This window comes from Trichoderma camerunense (assembly GCF_050948025.1).
Source record: "Trichoderma camerunense strain CBS 138272 chromosome Unknown V8C40scaffold_19, whole genome shotgun sequence".
Classification (NCBI taxonomy): Eukaryota; Fungi; Ascomycota; class Sordariomycetes; order Hypocreales; family Hypocreaceae; genus Trichoderma; species Trichoderma camerunense.
In genome coordinates, this window is record NW_028145351.1 from 23,087 (window position 1) to 44,122 (window position 21,036).

The 21,036-nt window shown below is 47.5% G+C and overlaps 7 protein-coding genes across 7 annotated transcripts; 3 read left to right on the forward strand and 4 right to left on the reverse strand.

Moving 5' to 3' along the window:
• Positions 1-1,889: 1,889 nt before the first annotated feature.
• On the forward strand, positions 1,890-5,479 carry V8C40DRAFT_282069 (P-loop containing nucleoside triphosphate hydrolase protein; the record flags this gene model as incomplete). The annotated part of the gene is made up of 3 exons (XM_083221720.1): positions 1,890-2,972; positions 3,049-3,203; positions 3,260-5,479. The coding sequence occupies exons 1-3, from the start codon at positions 1,961-1,963 to the stop codon at positions 5,477-5,479; spliced, it is 3,387 nt and encodes a 1,128-aa protein (XP_083069092.1). The 5' UTR covers positions 1,890-1,960.
• Positions 5,480-5,648: 169 nt separating this feature from the next.
• Positions 5,649-9,488, reverse strand: V8C40DRAFT_282071 (uncharacterized protein; the record flags this gene model as incomplete). The annotated part of the gene is made up of 1 exon (XM_083221721.1): positions 5,649-9,488. The coding sequence occupies one exon, from the start codon at positions 9,486-9,488 to the stop codon at positions 5,649-5,651; it is 3,840 nt and encodes a 1,279-aa protein (XP_083069093.1).
• An 840-nt stretch (positions 9,489-10,328) lies between these two features.
• Positions 10,329-12,502, reverse strand: V8C40DRAFT_282073 (P-loop containing nucleoside triphosphate hydrolase protein; the record flags this gene model as incomplete). Its single annotated transcript, XM_083221722.1, has 4 exons — positions 10,329-10,760; positions 10,804-11,006; positions 11,058-12,116; positions 12,364-12,502. The coding sequence occupies 4 exons, from the start codon at positions 12,500-12,502 to the stop codon at positions 10,329-10,331; spliced, it is 1,833 nt and encodes a 610-aa protein (XP_083069094.1).
• Positions 12,503-13,215: 713 nt separating this feature from the next.
• Positions 13,216-13,884, reverse strand: V8C40DRAFT_282075 (uncharacterized protein; the record flags this gene model as incomplete). Its single annotated transcript, XM_083221723.1, has 1 exon — positions 13,216-13,884. One exon carries the CDS (start codon positions 13,882-13,884, stop codon positions 13,216-13,218), a length of 669 nt encoding a protein of 222 aa, XP_083069095.1.
• Positions 13,885-14,630: 746 nt separating this feature from the next.
• V8C40DRAFT_254420 (uncharacterized protein) lies at positions 14,631-15,626 on the reverse strand. The gene is made up of 2 exons (XM_083217818.1): positions 15,052-15,626; positions 14,631-14,981 (listed from the first exon to the last, which is right to left on the reverse strand). Exons 1-2 carry the CDS (start codon positions 15,381-15,383, stop codon positions 14,900-14,902), a joined length of 414 nt encoding a protein of 137 aa, XP_083069096.1. The 5' UTR covers positions 15,384-15,626; the 3' UTR covers positions 14,631-14,899.
• A 685-nt stretch (positions 15,627-16,311) lies between these two features.
• On the forward strand, positions 16,312-18,163 carry V8C40DRAFT_254422 (FAD-dependent oxidoreductase). The gene is made up of 2 exons (XM_083217819.1): positions 16,312-17,960; positions 18,032-18,163. Exons 1-2 carry the CDS (start codon positions 16,740-16,742, stop codon positions 18,077-18,079), a joined length of 1,269 nt encoding a protein of 422 aa, XP_083069097.1. The 5' UTR covers positions 16,312-16,739; the 3' UTR covers positions 18,080-18,163.
• A 401-nt stretch (positions 18,164-18,564) lies between these two features.
• On the forward strand, positions 18,565-20,793 carry V8C40DRAFT_254425 (asparagine synthase-domain-containing protein). The gene is made up of 4 exons (XM_083217820.1): positions 18,565-19,222; positions 19,304-19,717; positions 19,769-20,308; positions 20,373-20,793. The coding sequence occupies exons 1-4, from the start codon at positions 18,602-18,604 to the stop codon at positions 20,442-20,444; spliced, it is 1,647 nt and encodes a 548-aa protein (XP_083069098.1). The 5' UTR covers positions 18,565-18,601; the 3' UTR covers positions 20,445-20,793.
• Positions 20,794-21,036: the final 243 nt, after the last annotated feature.

Genomic DNA, 21,036 nt, shown 5'->3' on the forward strand with positions numbered 1-21,036 from the left:
ACGGGGATTTTAGATGTATTGCCAATCGGTGATATTTTTAGATGCCTGCGAGCTTTTAATGGCTTGTGACGAGTGGAACGATGTAATTAATTCTTGTAAAGACGGTAACTGGATGGGAATTTGACGATGTGCTGCATCTGGTGAGTATGCTGCATGTAAGCTGCACGTTGTATGAATAAGTAAAGCCAAGCCTTACAGGCCCTCAATACGATTCACGACCTAGCCTAGTACAAGTAACTCGGTGCGATCTAGATCTACTCAATAATTGCCTAAATGCATGTTCATACAAGAGTGAAAGATACAGGTGCGTCTGCAATCTGGATAAAAAGCCATGATAAATCGCCGGTTGCTGTAATGGGTCTCCTGCCGTTTTGGCTAAAAGACGTTATGTACTTTCACATGTGCAGCTCTTTTGAGGGGCATGGTATGTGACGAGGCAATTTATAGCGATTAGTTATTAGTTAAGGCAGAAAGGTTTCAGTGGAATATAATCACATGCTTGTTTGGTTGAACGTTCGAGACCCTGCTCATGGGCAAGCTGAACTTATTAAGTCACGGAGTATAGATTATTTATACTCATTTGGCATATATACTCACACATATACCCTTGCCGGGACGTTTTATATAACATCTGTTTTCCATATCGTGAGATGGCATATGACAATATGTGCTGTGCTGTGCTGTGCATTAGCATCTAATTCTTGCTTGTTACTAGCAGTAAGTATGTATGATCATCATTAATTTTGTGACTTTATGTAACTCTAAGTGTGTATATTTTGTGCTTGAACTCATCTAGAAAAATTATGCGTAGAGCTAGGCGAAGCTGCCTCTTTGATGGCCCTTTCTTCTTCACCATGTCAGTTCAATGTATGACATGAATAGTACAAAACATACAACGCCACAGCAAATTTCTGAGGAAAAGACTTTCTACGTAACGCAGCCCTAAATTTACTCTACAAGTCTAAATTCAGGTTCAGTTTCATATCCTATCTACTTTAAGGCGAGACTAACTTTATCTCGTATGCCATGAACTATATTGAGCATCATAGAGGTCGAGTCTACATCTCCGAAGCGCATTCTAGAGTCACGTTTATAGGAGTATGCCAATTCTTTCCTGTGTAAGTGACCTCGGCGCATTTACATCCGGGCTTAGAGACACAGTCATCACTGGCATCTGCGCCCCCTCCCTTACGCTCGAATCATTTCCGAAGAGTCATCCGGCCTCTACTTGCTTTAATTCGTTCGTGTTAAGACACAGCGCCATCTTTTTTTCAGCTACAGAGCAGATTACAAGAGTCCAATCAAAGGCATTCTCATATCAGGACTGAAAGTGCCAGAGCTTGCTTTTCCTTGTCTTATTGCGCATTACTACTGCATCTATTCCCTCTTCGTGTGGAGAATAGTAAGCGACGATTGGTCGCCCACTCCAAGCATTTAGGCAGCATCAGCACCCTCATATCAATCCTTCCTAGGCGAACTGCATAGCATTGCATTGGCAACTTAGAACAGCCAATTGACCTGACATGCGTTGGCGGGCTGTGCATCGCGTTTGTCGCACAATTTCACATATCACTCCTCCCTACAGATTAATAGTCATAAATGATTGGGCCCTGTCTTGAGATCCTTGTTACCCCAGCCACCTCGTGCTTATAACTTCTTTACTACCCATTTTGCATCAAGTGCCGTGAATAGAAATACATGTAACTAGGCAGCAGCTCCCCTAGTCTCATCAAAGCTAGGCATACTACTGGTATGCCTGAACTTAGATGCTCATTTGGTTAACAAGCTCCTTCGGCTGGATGTAGTCACCGATTTAATAATCGATCCGGGGAAGAAATATAAATCTAGGTGCTTTTATTTTTTTTTGCTCATTTATAGATGCTCTGTGTGCTTGTTTGTAAATTTTGACGTTGAATCTCGACTGTATCGTTCCAAATCCTATCATAGTGGTCTTGCTATTATGGACGGCAACGTGGAAGAGGTCCTTGACCAACAGCCACACCCTGAATCCCATGGCGACAAAGACTCTAATATTACTAAAGAGGATATTCCAAATGATGAAGCTCTCTCTCCTCATGCTTCAAACGAAACCGATGACATAGACAACACAGCAAGCGAATCAGACAACGAGCTTCCATGTGCGACACCTACCTCATCTGAAGACGCAGATGAAAGGAAGGCCGACCTAGAATCTACTGCTTGCCCTGAACAGGATGACCAAGAAGTAGCTGATATCTCTCCGGTAGCGGATGATAAACCTTCTTCAGAAGCACCGGCCGCAGAGAGCGCTCACAGTGACGAAAAAAGTCAGGATCCCAATGAGACACCTGTTACTAAAGCCGAATCAGAGCCAACAACTCCTACAACCGTTGATAAAGATGAAGCCAAAGACGTCGAATCAACAGAGAGCAAACTCCAAGATGCCATTGATGGAGAAGATGAAGGCCAGACCAAGCCCAGCAACAACGAAGATGAGACCAAGCCTAGCAATGATGAAGATGAGACTAAACCCGCCAACGAAGAGGCCGACAATTTCCCACCCCTTGAAGAAGAAGATCAAAACGAATCTCCAAAGGAGAACGAAGATGAAGACCAATCTGATTCTAGTCCTAAAACCGAACAAGAGGTTGATCCGGCCACCATATCCTTGCCCGAATCGCCGTATTTCAACCCCTTTGATAATAAGGTACCTTCACGTCGTGGATCTATTGACGACATTCCTCCCCTAGATGATACGCCAGCAAATGACGAGCCTCCTGTGGAGTCATTTGCAAAGGAGGACTGGATGCGTCAGAAAGAGAAGCTGGGCGAGAAGAACGAAGCCCTCGATAGGGTGATGGAAATGGTGGGACTTGAGTCATCTAAGATGGCTTTCTTAGAAGTCAAAGCCATGATTGATGCATCGCGCAGTCGACAGGGGAAGTTGAGACGACAAGATCTTAACCTCGTTCTGGTGGGAAACCCAGGAACCGGTAAGGCGACCAATTCGTCCTCTCCTTTTCATCATGGCAGCAGATAGAGAAAGAGCTATTGCTGACAATGTTTTAGGAAAGCGAACGTTGGCAAACCTTTATTACGAGTTTCTTCGTGATTGCCATGTCTGGGGTCGAAACTCGACTTCCCATGTTTTTGTAGAAAAATCAGGTCACACTCTCAGCTCGAGATCATACATGAGGGAGCTCAAGGATGCTCTCTCAAAAGGAGTAAGATCAGCACTGTGTTCGCTAGGCGTCTTAACGGTTTACTGAATTTGTAATAGGTACTTTATATCAGCGATGTGGAGTTTGCAGATAGCGACTCACGCGCATACCTAATGGAGATGTTAAAGGACATCTCTGAAAAGGTTGTCGTTGTCCTTTCTGGTTCTTTCAACCGCATTCCAGAAGTTCTAGGAAGCTCTCCAGCAGCTAGATGGCTATTCCCACGCCAACTCCACTTTGAAGACTATAGTGACGATGAGCTTCGAAGAATATTTGTTCAAATGGTCGGGCAGAACTCGTTCAAGATAGAGCAAGGATCCCTGGGGCCATTTCCTCGCATAGTGGCTCAACGCGTCGGTCGTAGTCGCGAGGAACATGGATTCGGAAACGTACACGAGCTTCGTCTGGCATATGGAAAGATACTGGAGCGACACTCGACCCGCATTCGACAGAGGGTGTCAGAAATCGAGGACTCGTGGACTGAGACGTTGCCGGATGAACACTTGTTAACGGGACAAGACATCATCGGCCCTGAGCCTGAGGACGTCCGAACAAAGAGCAAGGCATGGCAAGAGCTTCAGAAGATGGCCGGGCTGGAAGAGATCAAGACAGCCGTCAATCAGCTCCTCAGCCGGTCAAAGATCAACTATCAAAGGGAGATTAACGGCATGAAGCTGCTCAAGACGTCTCTTAACCGGATTTTCATTGGACCGCCTGGAACAGGAAAGACCACCGTGGCTAAGCTCTATGGCCAAATTCTGGCTGACATTGGTTTGGTATCCAGTCGAAAAGTCATCTACAAGACCCCGGGCGACTTCATCGGCCAGTACATTGGCGAATCGGAGACTAAGACCAGCGCAATTCTTGATTCTACCAAAGGCAAGATCTTGATCATAGACGATGCGCACATGTTTTACCATGGCAGTGAACTTGGATCCAACGAAACAGACGAGTTTCGACTGGGCTGCATTGACATTCTCGTCTCCAAGATCCACAACAAGCCTGGTGAAGACCGTTGTGTGATCCTCGTCGGATACCCAGATAGGATGGAAGAGATGCTCCAAAAGTGTAACCCAGGGTTACGACGGCGATTCCCGCTTGAAGAAGCTTTCCGATTCCATGACTATGATGACAACCGGCTCCAAGAGATTCTCGACATCAAGATGGAGGAGGACGGAATTAGAGCCTCGCCAGAAGCACTGAAGGTCGCAGCAGAATTACTGTGTCGGGCAAGAGATAGGCCAAACTTTGGCAACGGCGGTGATGTCGTCAACTTCTTGAACCAGGCCAAAGTCAGGCACAGGGAGAGGATGTCGAAGATCGCGGATGTCGATGCGATGGATATTGTGCTTGAGCCCGAAGACTTTGATCCTGAATACAACAGAGGCGCTACCGCTGCTGATAGATGCCGAGCGCTCTTCAATGGACTTATTGGATTTGAAGACACTATCAAGCGCTTCCAGACTTACCAGCGTATAGCTGAGAACCTGAGACGCAACGATAAAGATCCTCGGGGCATCATCCCGTTCACATACATCTTCAAGGGTCCTCCGGGCACTGGAAAAACACACACTGCTCGCATCATTGGCCAAATCTTTTATGACATGGGATTCCTCTCTACTAATGAGGTGATTGAGTGCTCTGCGACGCATCTCATCGGAAAGTATGTCGGCCATACCGGGCCCAAGGTGGTTGAGCTGTTTGAGCGGTCGTTGGGAAAAGTCTTGTTCATCGACGAGGCATACCGCCTAGCATTTGGCGGCGAGGGTAATTTTACGAATGAAGCAGTTGGAGAAATTGTCGATTGCATGACCAAGCCACGCTATTACCGGAAAATTGTTATTGTCATGGCCGGATATACTCACGATATGGACCGTCTCATGAAAGTTAATGCCGGACTCCGGGGACGGTTTGCCACGGAGATTATGTTCACTCCCATGGGCTCCGAGTCTGCTTTGAAGCATCTTTGCAATCTGATAGCCAAGCAGGATATCAAGCTTTTGGAAGCAGAGGACGGCTCGAATGTCCAAGAAACTGGAATCATGATGAGCTTGTTCGAGATGCTGGCAAAGACAAAAGGCTGGTCAAACGGACGAGATATGCAGACACTTGCTGGTGTAGTGACAGAATACGTGTATGGAAATATAGATGGTTTTGAGCAATGGCAAGGTAGCGGGTTATGCATCACAAGGAAGGATTTGATCAGATTGATGAGGGATATGCTTCAGCAACGAATGAAAGGGGGAATGAACGAAGTAGTACTAAAGGAAGTGGACTAAATCATAGATACCTAGCAGCTTGTTTACGAGACAGAGAAAAAAAAAGTCAAAAAAAGATACATATATGATTCACATGTATGGCATTCATGATAAATTCGTTGAATCTGCGCTGCGTCTACCAATCTAGCTAGATATTATCCTTACAATGGCAGCAATCCATCTATTCCCTCTACTTTGTCCAGCGTAGAAGGCGATCAAAGCGATTAAAAAATGACTTTGATGAGTGTTGGTTAGAATAACTCGAACCGGCCGCCTGAGCGTAAGTAAGTTGATTCCTTGCATACACAGGGCCAGACACGAACTTCATACCCTCATCACCTCGTCCTGCTCTAGGCCTCTTATCGCCGTTAGACCGGTGAGGTGACTGATAAGCATCGATTTCTCCCCATCCTCTCAGCTCCTGACGATGACTCATCTCGCTTTTTGTTCTACCCATGCCATATTTGTAGGAGCTCATCGTTGATACGCGATATGGCCGCTCGCGGTACGTTTCTTCAAGCGAAGATTCTATGACATATTTGATGTGCTCCAAGTCGGCGCCAAAGTGCTTCAGCTGATACAGCTTCTTCACCAGTGCGCCGACTCCCTGCTCATCCAGCAGCATGTCCTCGGGGCACGTAGGTTCAATCATATTCTGCTTGAAAGTTTCGACCAGCTCCAGATGGATTTGTCTGTCATCTTTCAGTGCCTGGAGGCGTTTCTGGTTTGCGTCCATGGAATCGCCTCGCTGTCGGCCGGTATCAATGACGCCTCTCTCGTCCTGGATGAGCATGTCAAGATAATCCAATGTGGCATCATTGATGATTGTGATGGCATTCTCTCTCAAGAACAGACAGAATCGAGCAGCAGCTCGTCGAATCTCATCGAGTTCCTGTTTGTACTCTTCGATATCCTGGTCTAGCCGGGAGATGAATGCTTCACGCAATGCCAAGTCGTCTCCATTGGCCTTGAGTTGTCTCTCTATTTCAGTATCCGTGACCTGAACTTTGACCTCGGATAGTTCATAGAGGACATGTAGATGCTCTTGCCAACGGTGGTAGCATATTTGGCAAGTATTGCTGCCACCAAAAGCCGCGCAATTGATAAGACCAGGGTCGGCGACGACATCTTCCGTGACGTTGTCAAGATAGCACTCAGGGTGGCAGTGCGTTTTGTAGATGGTGACAACCACTCCATCATTAAGTCCACTGTCTTTAAAGTCACAGCAGGCGGAATTCTTGCAAACCGTGCGAGGTCTGTCCAGCTTAACGGCTTTGAACTGGATTCTTTCCAAGCGCAACTTCCTGCGAAGATTGCTCGCCGTCAGCTTCGTAGTTGTAACCTCAATCTTCTTTGTTTCAAACAGTTGAATGTTCTTCTGGATGTTTTCCGAGATGCTGGCCATGGGTTTCGTCAGATCCAGTATCAACTTGCGAGCCCCATTCAAGCTCAATGTACTGGTGACGGGGTGAGGTGGAGTTGATGCAAAATACTTGAGGAGTCTATGCGCCTCTTTGCTCGAATGGTCCCAACTGCGACGAAACTCTTCCTCATTGGTCATTGGAATACCCTGCTTATAAGCTGCAAGGTATCGGAAGCTCTCTGAGTCGAAACAATACGTCGTTGACGTGGAGAGCGTGATTGGTATGTCAGAATGTCCATCGAGCAAGGCTTTGAGTGGCTTGAAAGTATCGCCCGGCGCATAGTTGGAGATTCGAGTGTTGGTGAAGCCAAAAGCCATGTTCTTGGTCGCACTCCGATGAAGGTGTGTGAGTAATTCCTTGACACAGAATCTAAAAGTGACGGTAAGACGGGCGTTGTTGGACTTGACCAGCACCAAGATACCATGCAGATTGTCGTAGGAGCTAATCGTCTTCAGAATATCGGCCATATTCTCTTTATCGTAAGACAGGCCTCTGGTATCTCCAATGCCAGGGGTATCGATCAATCGATACGTTTTTGCTCCGATCGTGACTGGATAGACAGCTGACTTTTGTGTTGCCGAGTTGCCAGTCGATCCATCTACTTCATCATCACGCCCACCAACTTTGACGTGGTGTTCCTGGATCTCTGTTCCTGAATTGTCTCTATCCATTGTTTGGAGAGAGAACGAGCAAGGAATGACAGACGCGAGCTCTTCGGCCTCCTTTGCTGCATCCAACGTAGGATAAGAAATGTAGTTGACAAAGGCATTGATAAACGTCGACTTTCCTACTCCAGTCTCTCCCAGGATGAGAATATTGATGTAGTTGTCCTCGCTCAGTTTACCTAAAAGCTTGCGAAGCTCATCCACATCGTATGTCTTGTAACCACCATCGTGCTTGGGGTTATTACACTTGAACTCGTACGCGCTGAAGAGACCACGACCGCAATCGCAGTAGAAAAAGTCGTCACTGAACCCATATTCAATTGCTGTGAAGCACTGTGGACAGGTCCATTCTAAATGACTGGACTCGCATCCCGCACTCGGGCAAGGTATCTTCACAAAGCGCCTTTTGACTGGCCGTTGGAAATTGCTCCTATCCAGAATGCCGCCAGAGCATTGAGCAAAACACATTGAAGCAATAAATTGGCGGTGTACGAGCACATCAAAGATACTCTCTGTTTCGCCCTTGTACTGAGCAATGCGTGACATCCCTTGACACGCGTGAGAGTCTATTGCATCATGGTCCATGATGTAGACAGGCATCCGATCATCTCGTTGACCAAGTAACTCCAGAAGCAGGGTAAAATTGTCATTCCATTCCTGCTTTTGGTTCATTGCGGCGGAATCAAAGTGAAAGATGTAGTAGCTAGTGTCTTTGTGGGCGTTTTTGACCATTTCATGGGAAAGCCCATTGTGACCAATGTAGTTTGAGCCCTGAGCAACAGCGTTCGCAATGAATTCAAGCTTGTCAGTTTCTCGCCCGACAATAGCAGACAGTTGCTTTGGTGAAGGATCTGCCGAGGCAATATGGTGATACAAGTCCAATAGCAACGAATGGTCTTTCTTCCCCTGCCGCACATCCAACAAGAAGTGGAAAAGCTCATTAGATGCCCACTGCTTAGCTTCATTCAAGTACTTGATGGACTGTGAGACCTCATTGACATGCTCTTTGGCTACATGCATAAAGTGACTCGCCAGATAGGTATGATAGTTTCGAAGCTTAACAATGGCAACTTCCAAATCGTCGAATAGCCGTACGAAATTGGTAAGATAATCCATTCTGACTGGTTTCCAACTGTGCTGAAACACCTCTGGCAGAGGTAGAAAATACGAAAGCGTCTGGATAGGAATCAAGGTGTATGCGATTGGCCACCCCTTCCCGCTGGTTTCTTGTCGGATATGGGCCGGCACAATGCGAATGAATTCGCATACTTCAGACACACCCTGCATGATCAGACCCTCTTTGTCGAAAACATCGCTGTAGAGTAGGAGATCATTGCAGAGTTCCATTTCACGGCCCATTGTCGATGGTGATTGCGGCTTGATATAGCCAGACTCAACGGACGATGTCAAAACCTCCAGATCTCTATTGAAAGTCGCCTCTTCACCTTCAGACAGTCCTGATATATCAGACGTGGGACAGCCGGCTGCGATGATTGTCCGCAATCCCCACTTGATTCCAATGACCACATGAGTGCAGTCATTGGTCTGCAAAGGTGTTGAATCGCCGCTCAAGTGGAAAGCTTCGGGCAAATTGACCAGCGTTTGAGCCACAGTCGAGACTTGATGAATAACAGCTGCACGGCCTGCCCCATCACTTGGTACAAAATCACGAAGGAATACTGCAGCACCTTGGAGCTCAAGAATTCCAGTGAGAATATTGACCGCGGTGGCGTCGTCGATATGGAGATCTCTGAATACATCTTCATACGAAGCGCATCTGGAGATGGTAATTTCCGTTTGAGGAGTCTGCTTTGTCGACACATAATTATCCGACAGACCTCGAGATAGAACAGAAGCGTTCAGAAACCTGTCTGTCTTTGCATCGTACAGGGTCCCGATTTCTGCAACCCGTCTGAGGGCTGGAACCACTTGGTCTTCCATGGTTCGGTGATTTGTCTTTTACAAGCTTGAGAATGCTGGCTCTCCTCTAGCCCCTAGAAATGTGTGAGATATGTCTCTATATATACTTGTAACAACGTGACAACACCTGTGTAGTCACTTCAACGCCGAAGAAAATATTAGTGGCATGCAGGGAACTTTCATTAAGAGATCACTATAATCAAAGACGGCAAACCTCTCGTAGGCATGACTAGATCGCATGTGAATGCTACTTGCGGGCCTCCCGCTTCCCATTAATTGCATGCCTGCATAAGAGGATTGGATAGGTCTACAATGAATTGCCGGCCAACGACGTGTTAAATGCATGTACTAAGGCTGCAGAGCGGCCTGAAAACTCTGTTGCCTAATCACTCACAATTTATCAAATTTGAGAGCTATCTCTCTGTTTTTACGTGGAGGTGCATATGCATATTCTATCCCTCAACATCACATGTACTCAAGGTAGGCCCCCTGCAGTGGCCATGACGGTTACATGCCATGATACATGCACTGAACCTTCAAAATGTTTCCATATCCCCAACAAATCTGTATGCAGATATGTCTAAGTGAACGCTATTTACTTATTCACCTTTGTTAAGATTTCTGACCGCCTCACCAGCACGCTGCCGATGTGCCTCGCCTGACTGCGTATCTCATAATTTGTGTAACATTTTGACGCAATGCCCAAGCCTTGTTGTTTCCTCTGCGGAGTGACAGATCTGGATTGAAAGACCTTGGATGTAAGAACAGTGAACAAAATCATCTCTCAAGCTAGTCTTACTGTAAATCGAAAAGGAAAAAAAAAAGGTGGTGACAACTAAATGCAAATATCCACCATCATGCTTAAGCAGTTGTCTTCGCAACCGGCAGAATCTTGCCAACAATCTCATCACCATCCACGTCGACAACAACATCTCGTAAAGTATTCTGCTCCTCAATCTCCTCATCGTCGTCAAGGTACGCATCCAGAACAATCCGCTTGACCTTTTCTGCTCCTGCCTTTAGACTGCGAGCTCCCAACTTGTTATGATAATGTGCCTTTGCAAGAGTTGAGCACACTGTGCTGTCCCTTCGAATCAGCAGCCTGATATCACCGATAAGCCGCTCCTTTGGCCCCTTGATAAGGTTTATAGGCAGACGCAGTTCCTCTGCCAGTTCTAATAAGCATTTGTGGGTGATGACGGCTTGTTCGCCAGCAGAGAAGGGAAGCAGGGGAATGAAGTCTGAGATGCGTCCTGTCACGGGCGCCTGTGTACATGAATCCAAGTTAGCCATCTGCAACTTGAAGGTGTATTAAGGCGTAAACAATAAAACTTACACCAAATATCTGAAGAAATCTCTCCTGTAGCTGCTGGCCAAGCTTCTTGAGCAGTCGAGTTCTCTCGTCTGCATCATCGCCGGCAATGGCATCGTTTTGATCATAAAAATCAAGAATGGTGTCATCAAGGGCATTTGTGGCCATTATCCAGATTGTGTTTGAGCAATTAATTTTGTCACCTGTGCGCCTGTCCCTGTATTCACCTATCTCACATATTAGACCCTATATCAATCGTCGTCAACCGGGTATCATACCATTGTCAAATGGAAGTAGCAAACTTTGGTGGATCTCTGTCGTCGTCTTCTCAAATTCATCCAAGAAAACAATGCACCGTCTTCCGGAATGCTCTACGAGAAAGTTGTTGACTGATGATCCTGTTTGGTATCCGTGATAAGGGCGCCTAGGCCCAAACAGCTCCATCTCATGAGTGAAAGTGGTGCAATCAACCACTTCCAAGTCTAGAGACAGCAGATGGCCAAGTTGTCGTGCCAACTCAGTCTTTCCGTGGCCACTGGGGCCAGCGAAACACAAAACCAATGGCTGTTTGGTGGGCATCATGAGATGAGTGAGCAACCTCTGGATGAGGAGCTCAGTGGCAACGGTTTGGCCAACAAGGAAATACGGGACGCCCAGCAGCCCTTGGCAGTTTTTAATCCGAGCGATCTGCCGTTTTTTTGCAGAAGGTGGTTTCATCTTCGTGGATTTTTCCAGAAAGTACCTCTGGGTGAGATTGATGTTCCTTGCGAGCCTGGTCTTTGTGGCCGGAGAGCACCATGCAGTCTCTGTAGTGGCATCAATCGCACTCTTGCCTTTCTGCCCGGTACTTGTAGCTTCATCTCGTAGATATGGTGCAAATAAATCCATCGGAATGGAGTTTGCGGAAGCACCTTTGCTAAGAAGAACACAGACCATGTTTGTAGTATCAAGTTGTAACGTCTCCCCGCACATAATAGCAAATGCTAATAAGGGGACTTGCGATGCCTCGTATACCGCGCTCGCGCTCGCTCCGAACTCGAGCAAGAGTCGTACCATGTTCTCGTCATTTGATTCGACGGCGTAGAATATAAGAGGAAATCCCATGACATTAGCATTGATATCTTGCTCAAGAAGTCTTGAGTCGTAATTGCGCAGATAGTCTTGGAGACGATAGGCCGTGGCCCCATGCTGAATGGCTGCGGCAAAACAATCGGGGCTGAAGTCATCTTCAGTGGAGATATCCAACCGAGGAAGGCGAGGCAAAATGAAGTCCCATTCTTTGGGACGGCTGTCTTCATTCGTATCATGTACGGACTCTTTGGCGTCACTTTGGTATCCTATATCCGAGGATGTACTATGGGACTTGACAGAATTAGATCGTGAACGAAAAGGGCCCTTGGACGATGAATCGCTTTGTGCAAGCTCCAAGAATTCCGGCGTTGATGATGAAGATTCTGCATGCAGGTCTTGAGTGTATGATTCCATCATACGATGATGTTTCTCGGCCTCGTCGACATCATTATTCCAAATCTATAACACCATTAGAAAAAGGTGGCACTGCAAATAATCTCGAAACCTGTCTACTTGCCCCTAGTAAGGTGACTGCTCTCTCTCTAGAGCAACCGCACCTCTCCATCAGAACCTGAATGGCAGTATTATCTGGCATATTCGGCTTGACGTCCATCCAGAAGACCGATTGTGTATCAGACGGTGTATCGGACATTGAGTATTGGTATGGTGATTTTTCTGAATGAAGACTAGAAAATGAAGATAAACTATGTGTTTAGGGAATGCTTTGGAGGGCTACAAAGAAGCGACATTACATGTAGCTAAGCGCTCAATGATTCCATGATGTTGGCGGGCCTCCCAGAATGACTCGATGCTGGCAACCAGCCAAACCTCAACACAGATGGCGTGCAGGAGGACTCCTGCTTTTCCCTTGCATGCAGAAGAAGCGTCGGGCTGGAATTGGGTCATGAGATGTCCAGGCTTCCGGCAGCCTCGAGACATGCTGCGGGAGGCCTTCAACGCAGCCTGATAACGATCTGTCATGTTACTTGACATGTAGCATGGCATTAAACATTTGCAATCACATGCATCCGACCAACACCGTTTCGGTAACAGGGGTCTTGCGTAGAACAGCAATTATGGTGTTGGCCACATCTTTTCTCATGCATATCAGTCACAACTATCTCACCCCCATTTGTCCAATATTTGATAACCCCAAGACAAACTGCGGGAGGCCTTCAACGCAGCCTGATTTCTTGAGCCAATCACCGCGCTCTACTTGTTGACATACATCATCTGCGCCAATGTGCTTAACCAACACCGTCTCAGTTACAAGTGCCCTGCATATGAGAAAAATCATCGAATTGTTTTATTCTCTTTGTAACTGTATCACTGCATGTAATGACAAATCATATTGTTGCCAACTATTCAATCAAGGGCTGCATCCTCCAAGAGACCTGGTGTTGCTTGCTTCTCCTCCTGTGAGTCACTGCCAACACCTGCTTGCGCACATATACCCAATCCCGACAAAAGCGACATCTGCTCCTGAAGTGCCGTTTCGGCGACATGCAGCTGGGCCTCAAGGTCCTTGTTGGTAGTTTGCAAGTCTCTGAGCTTCTTCGATACCTGCTCCCCGTTTGTCTTGTGAAACGCCAAGAGCTGCCGCAGTTCATTCACCTCCTCGCAGTTTGCTGAGCTCAACACGCTCGCTTTTTTGAATCCCCAGAAATCCCACTCGTCTGCCTCGGCGGCCTCATGCTTTTGGCCTCCCGCACGGGCTTTGTCCCCAAGGTAAGCCACTTCCTGCTTCAGTTGAGCAATCTCGGCATCCTTGTCTGCTGCTTTTCGCTTTTCGTCTTCCAAATTCTTGCGGGAGGCCAGCAGGTCCCGCACTAGCCTGTCCATTCTATAGACAACAGCATTTTGTGTCTCCGAGTCCATTCCTTGTGGGAGACGAGCGTTGATTTGCTCCAGCTTGGCCTCGACATCATCGTGAGTGCCTGTGGCAGTTTGTACACTCATAGTATGAGGAGTTCGAAGATGAGGAGGGATCCATTTACCTACACTCGTCTGTTGTGGTGCTATCTCCATAGCCATAGCTGGAGGATTGATGGATCTGGCCGCGCGACGTCGACCCTCACTAGGGCTCCAAAAATTTGATGGTACTGAATTTTCCCAACTATCGCTAGGTTTGGCTGCCATGAGAAGAGTTTGCTGGGAAATCTCAGTTGGTAACGGAAGTTGCAATACGGTATGGAGAAATCAGTATGATAGTAGTTCATACATGTAGTGAATCCCAACAGAAATTTGCGTAGATGAAGATAAAGAGTAAGAGAGAAAGGGAGAGAAGAAGTAAAAGTAGACAGCCGAGGGTGCTCAATTTATATGTCTCGAGACATTGCTTCAGCATACATGTATGTATATGGCATTGACTCCACACAACCCTTTGTTCCCTTCAAGTGTGGTGGAAGGCTTTCTGCATAATTTCGGCGCTACTTTACTTGAGCGAATCATTTTCAAGTACGTTTATGTTGGATAGACATGAGGTATCAACCACTATTACATGGCTATTCTACGGAGTAGTGAAGGGATGATACATGAAGGATAAAGGAGATAAGGACTATATTAATGGGTTAACAATACCTCATAAGTAAACAAATGAAGCTCTAATGTAGACTCACGTACGGCGAGTCAAATAAAAAGAGAGAAAGATATACCTGAGCCTCTCTACCAATGATATTGTAGTCTCGGTGGACGTATTCATGTAATTGCGTCGCTCAATGTCTGCCGGTGTAGGGTAAGTTCTAAGAACTATAAATACATGTATACGACGGAGTAGGTGCAGCACAAGAAGAAATACGACCATGAAGATTCTGAGTCTATACTTCCTACTCTGTATATTACCAAGCTAAATCACAAACTGGGTCAAGAAGTCGCAGTAGCAAGTTTGTATCTTCATTAGTCTACTGTAATGAGAATCAAGTTTTGTAGAAATATATAGCTCCCGCTCTATAACCACCTGCGCCCATGCTAGGAGAACCGCCGAATAATCCCGTAAAGAAAAGAAAAGAAAAGGGTATAATATCGTGATACAAATTTTCGTCACTCGGCTTTAGTTCTCGCAGCCGAGTGCGCGGTCCTGAATCAGGACCTCTAGAGGGAGTCCGTTGTCGCCAATAATGTCGACCTTACCACTGTAGAAATAAATTAATTAGCCTCGTGATTAATTATTAATGAAATGCGCGCCTAGTTGTGCAGACTTACCCCTTGGTAACGCCATTACCATGGTCGCACTCGTCCATGATGGCTTGGATGGCGTTGGCCAGGTCAGTCTGGCCAATTTTTGTGCTCTCAAACGAATAGGCGTTCTCGATGCAGGCAATAGCACTGCCAACGGAGAAGGAAGCGGTGTGTGCAGGGTCGATGGTGAGCGGGAAGTTCAGAGGAGGGTTGAACTGGTTGCCGTGGATGTCGTTTTGCAGGTTTCGTCCGTCTGAGAGGGAAAAGGTTGGGATGGGATCAACCTTGGGGTGGCACTCGACAGCCAAGCCGACGGCGACGAGGGAGAAGAGAGCAGCGTAGACTGAAGATCGCATCTTGAATTGTAGATTTTCTTGGCTTTCTGGAAATACAAGAAACTGGATACTATGCTTCAGAGAGAGGCGTATTGGAAGAAATGGAGGGGACGTGAGGGTATGGCTAGCGCTGATAAACTCAAAGGGATCAAGATCTTCACAAAGCAGGAACAGGAACCAAGTACTTTATATTCTACCCAAAGCTTTTGGGGAAACGCCCAACGGCCATTTGTCAACTATAATCTGACTTGTTGTTTGGTCGTTATGCCCAAAGTGCGCCCAGCTATAATTAGGCGTGGTTTATCAAGCTTAAAAACCACCAAAAATAGGACGGGATGCAGCGACGCCGCACGTTTTTCGGAGCCAGGCTAGCCGTTACGGTGCTGGCATTGAGCACAGCCATAAATCCACTTAGTCACCAGAGGCTATTTCTAGCCACCGCAGCTAGATCCGACCAACGACGAAATCAACCAGTTGAAGCTCGTTGGTTGGAGCTGCTAGAGCTGCTAGACTGCTGCAAGACGCTGACGTGAGATCTTGGACGCTGTTGGTTGGTTATTTTGTCTGGTTTAGTGTACGAGTATCCCTATATCAAGGAGTGCAGACAGGTTCATGACTGGTGCTTCAACCCGACTCGGCAGGGTTATGTAATTGCTCTGCTCTGAAATGAACTGTCAATGCTTGTCAACTTGACTCAGCATCGCTTATTAACAACATGCACATAAGTTGTAAACTTGAAGCAAAGAGTTTCTGGGATGAGTAATCTCGGGTACCCAAGTACTTCCCATGTATTCTCCGTCGGTGTTCATAGCCTGTAGCCTCGGCCTGAAGCCGCATCTGTCACATGAAGGGTACATGGAACCAGCTGAAGGATTGAATCTTTATCTGGGGTAATTCTCGCTTACGGAGCGTAATTATTGGATGGATTTGTCTTTTCTATAAAGCTACGGCTTAGTACAACCGCTGAAGCTTTAGAACTTGTGTAAAACTCAAACTCGACCCATATGTAAGATCCAAGCTGTGCTTTGGCAACTATTGAAATGTCGAAACCTCGGATGTCAGCGATGAACGGAGATAATCCAAACTGCGACGTAGCAGCGGAGAGCCGAGGAAGTAACAACGTTGGCAATGGTCTGACCCCAGCTATGAGACTTCAATATAAGTATCAAGCAGAATGCGACAAACTAACTGCAAACAACTCTTGTAAATCACTTTTTCTAATACCGAGTTGTTTCGTACTTATACGCATTCGGGCGGCCTTCCTAATACGGAGATCACTGGCACTAAGGTCAAGTGTTCTGAACCCCCAATTCTCGGTGTAGATCTTCCAGACACCACCAAAGACTGAACACACCCTCACACCGAAGTTTCACCACCATGAAGGTCATCATCATTGGTGCTGGTCTGGGTGGTCTCACTGCTGCTTCCGCCTTTGCAAAGAGTGGCCATGAAGTCCAAGTCCTTGAGCGGAGCCCCAAGCTAAACCCCACAGGAGGAGGCATCAGCATCAGGCCAAGCGCAAGCAAGGTCATTCAGAGCTGGGGATTCCAGTCGACCCTGGAGCAAATCTGCGACAGATCACCATCCGTCACCTACCGCGAGCTAAACACCGGAGAGATCCGGACCACCGTCGTGGATGCTCCCGAACATGCCGACTGGGGTTCTACGAGAAGGGCTTTTGTCAAGCTGCTCCAATACCAAGCAGCTCAGGCCGGAGCACAGATTCGATTCGGCGCAAACGTGGTGAAAGTTTTTGATGATGAGACAAAGGCTACTGTGACGCTGGAAGGCGGGGAGGAGCTTGTGTGTGATATTCTCATTGCGGCAGACGGCATCAAGTCACACACTCGCCGAACCGTGCTATCAGACCTTGGGCCTCCCGAGAAATGGGATCCTATTATCGACCAGACCACCTTTTACAGCTTCGACATGGCCGTTTCCGAGCTGACAGTCGACCCGAGATCGATGAAGCTGACGGAAAACTCAAACATCACCACCTGGAAGGGCGAGGGCGGCTTTGTGGTGACCCGATACAGCTCCAAGTTCGGCAGGATCGGCCTCCTCTTTGCCATCCAGGGAGAGACGGACCAGAAGAGCCTCTGGGACGAAAAGGGCGACATCGAGTTCGTGCGCCGCTTCTTCAAGGACGCATGCAGCGACATGGTCAAGGCTCTGGGAATTGCAAAGTCTTGCGACCGCTGGCGAGTTGCCGAAGTGCCCGACCTGCCACGCTGGTCGAGCAAGGCCGGCAGGATTGTGCTGTTGGGCGACGCTGCTCACGCGATGCACCCCAACGCCGCGCAGGGGTACTCGACCATTATCGAAGACATTGGCGTGCTGCAGCTCCTCTTGTCCGCCGGTTCTACGGCCTCTGTGCCGCAGATTGTGAATGCCTGGCAGGCTATTTGCAAGCCTAGGGCGGAGCGGGTGAAGGCGTTTTCGCGATGGAACACGAAGCACCTGTCGGGAAAGACGGAGCATGCCATTGGCGTTTCTCACGCGGATAGTGTGCTGGAGAAGGTTGTGCCGGATAAGAATGCTGATTTCAGCAGTCTGGAGTTTTGGAAGTGGAATGCGGATTATGATGCCATTGGCGAGGTGAGTCCATCTGTCTGTCCAGTGTTGGCATGTTCTCGTACAAACGTGAAGCTGATATGTTGTGAATCCAGGCAAAGAAATATCTTGCAAAGGCAGGTAGCATGTCGTCTAAGTTGTAGATGTGAGAAAGTGTACATATAATTCTATCGTATGAGAACGGTATATAGCGGTAATGCGAAGCATGTTGTTCTCTTTTTTGGTCATGCAAAGGTTGCCAAATGATATATCGGTACGATGATTAGTATGAAGTTGGTAACACCAAGTCCTGTAGCTGATGTCGAACCTCGTCGTATACCAGAGCTGTGCTTATCAACAGAGGGTGTTGGAATGCAAGGTAACCTCTTACTCATCCAAACCAATCCTAACCTAATTACTACCATTCATTCAATATTCAAGAGACGTACACAGCTAAGATCGAATACTTAATGTTAAAGATTATTAAAGTAGGGATTTGAAAGTAATGCACTATCGAGGACATGCCGTGGGAATATTGAAGGATCAAGGATGTGTGGCGCTGCCAGCTTAGCGTCCAACGGTCGTGTGTGGCGCACGCACCAGCCAATCCTTTTGCGTCTGTTAGCCCGAGTTTTATCGCGACTCGACTTGATCCTTGTCACTATCAAGACCTCACGCGCCTTACAATGTGCGGCATCCATGCCGCCATATCAGCGGATGCAGGTCGTCACCAGCTGGCCCCAGGGCTCGAGCGAAGGCTTCGGAACCGCGGGCCTGACCATCTTGGAGCCGTAGAGGTACAGCTCTGTTCAGGCGAGAAATCGCTTCACTTGACCTTGACCTCGACGGTTCTGTCGCTGCGCGGAGACCATCTCGCAAAGCAGCCCCTAGAGGACGCAGAATCCGGATCTGTGCTTTGCTGGAACGGCGAAGCCTGGAAACTTGGCGGAAAGCTTGTTGAGGGCAACGATGGCGAGGTTGTCTTAGCCCTGCTGACGGCCGCGAGTCGTAACTCCGGTAGCGAGGATAGTGTCCTCGACGCCCTGCGATCCATCGAGGGACCCTTTGCCTTCATTTTCCTGGATAAGAGAGCAAAGAAGTTTTACTACGGGCGTGACCGCCTTGGACGTCGTTCACTACTGCTGAAAAGGGGAGACGAATTTCTGCTCTCTAGCATAGCAGAAGCCCCTGCCGTGGGATGGGCAGAGGTTGAAGCAGATGGTTGCTATACTATTCAGCTGGATGGAGAAAACTCTCCAACGGAGTTGATGCCTACTCGCCATGATTGGGACCAGAACAAAGACTTGGTAAGTTTGCTTAGAAGCGCTTTCGCAGGCCACTAGGAGTAAAATCATGCCAACCGCAATTCGTGCTACTCATGTCTTCAGATATCAAGTATTGGCATTTTCAACGCCTCTATTCCTACTACACCGACGACTCCCTTAGCCAGTCAGTCTCCCTCAGTAAAGCAGCTGCGGGATCATCTGATGGAGTCACTCCAACTTAGAGTTCTAAACGTCCCGAGACCCCCCATGGCGGAAACGTCAGACGCCCGAGTTGGCATGTTATTTTCAGGAGGGCTAGATTGCACAGTCCTGGCCCGAATCTCCAGTGACATAATTCCGCCAGGACAAGCTATTGATCTGATCAACGTCGCATTTGAGAATCCTAGGATTGCTTCGCAAAATAAAAACCTGTCCACAGCTGAGTTATACGAGCTCTGCCCTGACAGGATGACTGGGAGAAAGTCATTTGCGGAGCTGCTAGCTGTCTGTCCAGACAGACAGTGGCGATTCGTTACTGTAAGGACCAGTGAAGCCAACGGTAAATCTCACATACTAACACTTGTCTAGGTAAATGTTCCATATGAAGAAACAAGCGCTCATCGAGCAGAGCTGATAGACCTCATATACCCCCATAACACCGAAATGGATCTCTCGATTGCTTGTGCCTTGTACTTTGCTTCAAGAGGACAGGGGATGGGACAGCTGAGCTCGGAGTTAGAGGCGGCTGAACCATATAGTACGACAGCCCGGGTATTGCTGTCGGGGCTTGGTGCAGACGAGTTATTTGGCGGATATGTCCGGCACGCCACCGCTTTTACACGAAGCGGATATCCAGGTCTAATAGACGAACTAAAGCTGGACGTTGGCCGGCTAGGCAAGAGAAACTTGGGGCGAGACGACAGGGTCCTGGCTCATTGGAGCAGAGAGGTGAGGTTCCCATATCTTGACGAGAGCCTTGTCAAATGGGCTATTGAGCTGCCTGCGTGGGAGAAGTGTGACTTTGACAACCCGGGAACCGGGAGTGATTTGGAGCCCGAGAAAAGGGTCTTGCGTCTCCTGGCTGACAGCCTGGGTATGCGCTCTGTAGCAGCAGAGAAGAAACGAGCGGTAAGTGCCGTGCTCAATCAAGTACTGAAGCCTGCAGACTGTGACTAATCATCTATTTTTGTAGATACAATTTGGAGCACGAACTGCCAAGATGGAAAGCGGCAAGGTCAAGGGTACCACTCTACTTCTTCCTTGAGGTATATGAGATTGCGTTTACACATACGAAGTACCTGGACCAACACAAGAAGATGCATACTAGGTAGATATGCACAGCGTATGAGACAGAAAGGGAAGTTCTCGGCGGTGATGATGAAAACAGATACTTCCGAGCTACAACGGCCACAGGCGGAGTCAACGGAACAATTGTGCGTTTGCTGCTTGCAGCTAACCCCTTTGTCTGGATGCCTGTCTATTCTAAAGAGCCGGTAGCAGTGACGTTGTTAAAGGCAAGTCTGAGCCGAGATGTGTCACCCTTTTCTGTCCAGTTCTTCTTACCCTAGATTTTATTAAGCTTGGAGTAAATATAGAAATTTGGATTGAAAGAAGCATTTATTAAAAACGTAGCTGTGAATGCGTATATGATTCTCTCTTCTAGTTTTGATAGTCATGTTTAAATCTTAGTGATAAAGTTTGATCTGATATGCTTTATCTCATGCATCTTATGTCCCGATTCACGATGCTTAGCACATTTTCCATCTAAATATACACTCTCTTACTTCTGCGAACCCCAAGTCTCTCCTAATCATTCTCTTGAAATCCCCACATTAGACCCAAATCCTCAACTTGAC